At 39.5% G+C, this 6,000-nt stretch overlaps 1 protein-coding gene across 1 annotated transcript in view; it reads right to left on the reverse strand.

Annotated features, from left to right (window-relative positions):
- CSTF3 (cleavage stimulation factor subunit 3) overlaps window positions 1-513 on the reverse strand; it is a 57,109-nt gene extending 56,596 nt beyond the window's left edge. The window contains exon 1 of the mRNA XM_007426989.4: window positions 300-513. Within this exon, the coding sequence (XP_007427051.1) occupies window positions 300-329 (30 nt within the window). The 5' untranslated portion in view covers window positions 330-513. The remainder of the gene's footprint in view (window positions 1-299) is intronic.
- Window positions 514-6,000: the final 5,487 nt, after the last annotated feature.

Genomic DNA, 6,000 nt, shown 5'->3' on the forward strand with positions numbered 1-6,000 from the left:
GGAAATAATTACAGCAACTGGGATCATGGAGCATAAAGTTTAGTAAATATAGCAGGTCCACACCACATTTATGCATTGAGGTGAGCGGGGGCGAAAATGAAAGAAAGAGGTACAACCCTCCCCAACACAAAGACGCGCATGTTAATATGAAATGGCCTATTCCTCATCACCCTAGAAACCGCCATTTTCACTTCCCGGAGCCTCAGTCGCCCTAATCAGCCGAGCCCCAGTCACACCCCTCCTCGAACCACGCTCCCCGCCAACTGCCTCACTGCGCTCGGAAGGCCCTGGTCGCTCACCTGGTCGCCGGCGGGAGCTTCTCCAGACATGGCGCGTTAAAACGGTCCCCGGAAGTAGCAGGGGAGCAGGAAGCAGCGTCCGAAATATAGATATGCCTATTTCTTTAACCCTCCCTCCCACCTCCCGTTCTCTTCCCTCGCAGAATCCCCGGGCAGCTAGCAACTGAACTAACCAACCCTGCGTGCAGCTTCCACCCGTCCGAGGAACAAAATGGCGGCTCAACCGCCCCCCAACTCTCGCCTTCCTCAGCAAAGGAAGGGGGCGGGGCCGAACGGAAAGCACGAGTGCGCAAGGAATAGTGGGGGAAAAAAATGGAAGGTTGCACAGGGAGCGGCGCGCAAGGTGTTAAACAAACAGAACTCGAATGGGAACGGAGGGAGTGGCAGCCTGAGAAGAATGCTGGGAACGAAGGAGACTAACGAGCCATAGTCACGCGCATCGGTGGAAAGGAAAGCGAACCGGGCGCATTTTAATTTGGCAGATAGTAATATGTCGGAAGGGCTTGAACGTAGAGGATGTTTGATGAGGCATGTGGACAAATCACGTGCATATGAGAAACAGACACTTCTGAATAATGTGATTGTTAATTGATCTGCTCCCTCTCGCTTTTTCTCTCGTCTGCTCTAGAATTTTTTATTTATTGTGTGCTATGGGCTCGTAGGCAATGCAACGTAATGTAATCTCGGCATCTAACCCCCACAGAGTTTCAGCTCTGTTATTCATGTGAAACCGTGGGGCGAGATCGCTGAGAATGAGATGCTCTGTTATGCTGGGGACAACCAGCTGTAATGTTGTTTGCCCTCCGACGCCTAAGGAAGCAGCTGATTTCCTTGCTTATTGTGTAAATCTGATAAAGTTTCTGCTGGCCCAGTTCGTGCACCCCCTGCAGCTGTTCCTGAAAAGGTGGGACTTGGTAGGAGTTTTTTTTATTATTATTGATTATGTGCCATCAAACCGTTTTCGACTCCTAGCGACCACATAGGTTTTCTCCACGATGATCTACCCATAACCTGATCTTTTAGGTCTTCCAACGGTGCACTCATGGCTACCTTAACTGAGTCCATCCACCTTGTTGCTGTCATCCTCTTCTTCTCTTTCCTTCCACCTTTTCTAGCATTAGAGCGTTTTCCAGAGAGGGTGTCCGAAGTAGGATAATTTGAGCCTGGTCATTTGTGCCTTGAGTGAGAACTCTGGTTGGTAGGAGTTACCTGCTCCCTATATTTCAGTCTAGCAGTTTGCTCTTGGTAGGGTTACCCATGAATAATAATAATAATAATAATAATAATAATTATTATTATTATTATTTAAATTTATATGCCGCCTGACTCCCAGTGACTTTGGGTGGTTTACAGTTGTTACAGTTGTGGTGTACAGTTGTTAAAACATTTAAAAACAAGGAACAATACAAAAAACACAAAACAGCACAAGACAAAAGAACAATGATGACAAACCCAGAGTGGAACAGAAAGGAAGAAAGGGGCATTGGTCATCCTCTCCAAAGGCCTGGGTGAAGTTATCACATGAAGTTGATAGTCATGTATTTTGATACATTTTATAATTAGTTGATTTTGTATTGTCGTTCTTCACCTGTAATGCTAGAACTCAGTTATCCCTTGAAGTGGATTAACTATATTCAGAATATAAAATGAATTCTTTTTTCACATAATGCATCCTATGGTAAGGTAACAACCACTAGTTTGGATTAACTTGCTGGCTTAAATTGTCTCTTCCAATTCTATATGATACATTAACTTTTAAAAGAGGAGTAGGGAAATATGTAGATGTTAACAGTTATCAACATTTATTAGCTTGATAACGGGATGTATCCCATTATCAGAAGACTCTATAGTTTCTATACTACTGACAATTTGTGTGGAGGCAACAGAAGGAAAAGACTACTAGGTCTTGCTCCTGGGTATCCTAGAAGTTATCTGTCCTGTAAGAAGTAGGATGCTGGAATAATAAATTTTTTAATATGATTCAAGAGAACTCCTACTATTTATTACTCCCCCTGTGTTTAACTGCCAACTGAGGATAACACTTCATGCATCTGATGAATTCTAGTCTATGAATATTTTTACTATAATAAATGTGTTTTTTAAGATAGAACAGGATCCATTGCTTGTTCTCAGTTTATCGGATTAAATAAAAGTCCTTTGCAGTGCAGTTGCTTCACTCTAATTTCTTCATTATATATTCCTTCAGATACATGGAACAAAAAAGGCAGAAGAACCAATGTGAGATTTTCTTTGATGCTGCTTAGGCAAAAGAGCATATTGCAATCTCAAATTATAAAATGTATCAACAGCTGGATATAGAAGAGCAGGCCGTAATGTAAGCATAAAAGGAGCCCAGGCTGCAATATCTACTGTGGGTATACAGTACATGCTCAGCTTTGGGCAACACAAATTAATGACAGGTGCCCTTTCAGCACCTGCATCTAACAACAGCAGAACTACTCTGGTGACATCTTTTTCTTGCTGTGTCCTCAAGTTATTGTCTTCATCTTGTCCCCAGCCCATGACTGAGACAGCCTTAAGTTATCCTTAGCCGTACCAGTGTTGAAGTAGTATTTTCTCCCTTTTTCTTACACTATCCAAGGCAGGCTCAAAGTGTATAAAATCTGTTAGGCTTTGTCACCGGTTACCTTGGAGAGCAGTTAAATAACTGCAATGACTTCAAACAGAGATAATAGAGATAAGAATCAATGAGGGGGACAAGAAATGTCATGTCTGTGTAGTTTTCTGTTGACAAGGATGGGTGGATAGCATTCCAGCTGAGCAGAGAGGAAGACTCAGATAAATTTTGCCTCATCACTGAAGGCACACACAGGCTTCTGGGGCAAGCAGAAGGGGAACAGAAATTGTAAAACCTTGTGTCTTTCATGAAAATTTAAGCTTTGTGCAACTTGTTCTTATGCAAGTTTGCTAAGAGGCTATTTCATTGGTGTGGTTGCATGGGAGTGTACTTTAGGTATGTTTGGAAAAGGCAAAAACAGGAGGACTGAACTTCCTAGGTTAGCTGCCTTACATTAGGAGGTATTCTCAAATGACAACATGGTATCCAAGCTGAATTTTTTTCTATCCGTGTGTCCTCTGTAGCTCACAATTCTTTTCCTTTTTATGAATCTGTTTCATGCTATGTATGTATTGTTCTTCTACATACACATAGACACATATACATACATACACACACATAAATGAAATATAGATTTTAAAGTTCTGGATTAAATTCCAACTGCATCTGGAGAATGCACTAGGAAGAACTTTCAACTTTCATAAACCGTCGATCAATCCTCCTCCTTCCTTCCTTCCAAAAAGTCAATGCATTAGTGTACTAGAGGTCATCTTGCCATTTTGCTCTTTAATCTGTTGTGTAAAAACCATAATTTTATCTTAATTCAGTTCTAGGGATTATTGAGATGGTTCAGGAATGCGGATTCAGTATGAAATCTTGCTTTTAATTCATTCTACTGAAATGTGTGGAGGGGGTTTTGGTATCTTTTTCATTTTTTATCAATTGGATTATTGTTAAGTTTATTACTATTATCTCATTTCCTTTTATTTCCTCATTGTACGCTCTGAGAATGTTACTGAAGGATGGAATAAATATTATTTAAATAATCAGGGTTTGGTGTTAAAATACAAAATCAATTTTTGAACATTATATTCTTGGATCCAAGGAAAATAGGCTAAGGATTCCTGTAGATTACACCCTTAATTGTGCCACAGTAGGGGTTGCTTCAAGTTAATTTTTAAAATCTGTCTGCAAAAAAGTATTTTGATGGCAGTGTGTGTAGTTTACATTGACCCATCCACATGGCTAAACAGTGGGGCATGGAGGTTTTCCCTTCATCATGTAAAGAAGTCCTAAATCATGTAAAGAAATCAGGAATTAAGGCTGCTGAAGTCATGCTGGGATCAGCACAGGAAATAATTTCCCGCTATTAATTAGAGGTCATGAGTTATATAAAAAGACTATGCCAATGTGTGTATCAAGTAACAATTAAAACAAATACCATAGAAACTGATAGAATTTGGGCATTCCTAAGACAATTCTTATTGACTTTTGACGCATTTTAATATAACATTTTAGTAAGACTTTGTATGGCAGCTATACCACTAGATGGCAGACTGACCCAGATTCAGGATACTTCCCTCTTCTATAGAGGAGCATATGGGAAGAAATCAATTTCTCTTTCCCATTGGTTCTTAGTTTTTTCTAATATTTTAATCTGCCTTTTTATTTAAATAAACTGGAGCCATTAGATGCCTTTTTTCTCCCTTCCAGAACTCAGGGGTTTGCTCCATGCCTGCCAGTACCATTTTGGGACAGGGACATTGCTGAGTACTTAAAAGATTCCAAGCATAAGCTCACATATTAGCATGTGCTTACATAAGTGTGTATAGTAAAAACAATTTAAAATGTACAAAAAAAGAACTGAGGATATGCAGTTTGATTTCCTGTCATCACTGAAAAATGTGTGGCTTTCATCATCAATGTGCATTTATGGAACCGTGGGGTAGCAACAATTGTAAATATGGACTCAACATTTAATTACCATAGGGAGCCTAATTTTTAGATGGCAATGAATAAATTCTTCACTTATCTTGTACAACAAATAAAACAATCATCTCTACTTCCACGAAGAATATTATGCAACAGTAAATATTGCTTTTTGCACAGAGTTTGTTTCAAGATAAAGGCGCACATAATAATTACAACCAAGAAACCCTCACTTCCAAAAGTGATATGGAAGAGGAGAGACCAAACAGAAACAACAGACTTGGTGTGTATAGTTTATGACTTTGCATACTTGGGGGTAATGGATGTATGGCTTCAGAGTCACCATTGTTGGGGCTAAAAGAGGATGCTTCAGTGACAGTCTTGACATGGTCAAAGACTTCTCTGTCAGCTGTCTGTGCTGCTGCTTCTGGCGCAGCTGGTGCAGTTTTCAAAGGAGGTATTAATTTCTATTTACCATATTTCGTTCATATGTCCTCCACCAACTAACAGAGTAATGGTAGATGATTAGTTGCTATCCAATTGTTCTAGCTTCAGCTCCCCCCAACCTCAGACCACATGGTCAGTGGGAAGGGATTATAGGAGTTGTAATTTAAAGCATCTGAGCAATACCCGGTTGCCAATCCTTGGTCCAAAGTCAAGTGATTCAATCATTGGATGCGCCTTGGATTTAGAAAAAGTAAATGTTTTGAGCTGTTAAAACTTTTGTTAGTACCTTGAGTTAATTCTCAAAGATGCCTGCTTACATTTATATAAAAAGCAACTGCTATTTAAACCTTACCAACTGAATTTCTTTCATTCTTTTTTATATTTAGGCCCTTTTCAGAAAGACTATATACTGTGGTATGAGCCATGAAATATAGAAGGGTGTGTCTCCATATTTGCAATAGGCTTGTATGGTATGTTCGTGAAAATATAAAAGTCTGGCTCTAAATCTGAGCTTTAATTATCAAAAACCAATCTGTTTTTAAAATGTCATCTTATTATTTTTATTAGCACAGTCTGATTGTCCAAAATATCTAGTCACATAAGCCCATCCTTTTAAGTGCTTTGAGTAATTCCAGAAGTTTCTTTTCATTCCTGAAAAGAACTTTTAGTCTGCACATGTTCAATAAAGTGCTCTAAATTTATAGTCTAAAAGGAGCCAATGCTTGTATAGAAAGGCGACTCATTAAT

This window comes from Python bivittatus, unplaced genomic scaffold (assembly GCF_059951505.1).
Source record: "Python bivittatus isolate LINGU-HERP-01145 unplaced genomic scaffold, Pbiv_v1 ctg000480_np1212, whole genome shotgun sequence".
Classification (NCBI taxonomy): Eukaryota; Metazoa; Chordata; class Lepidosauria; order Squamata; family Pythonidae; genus Python; species Python bivittatus.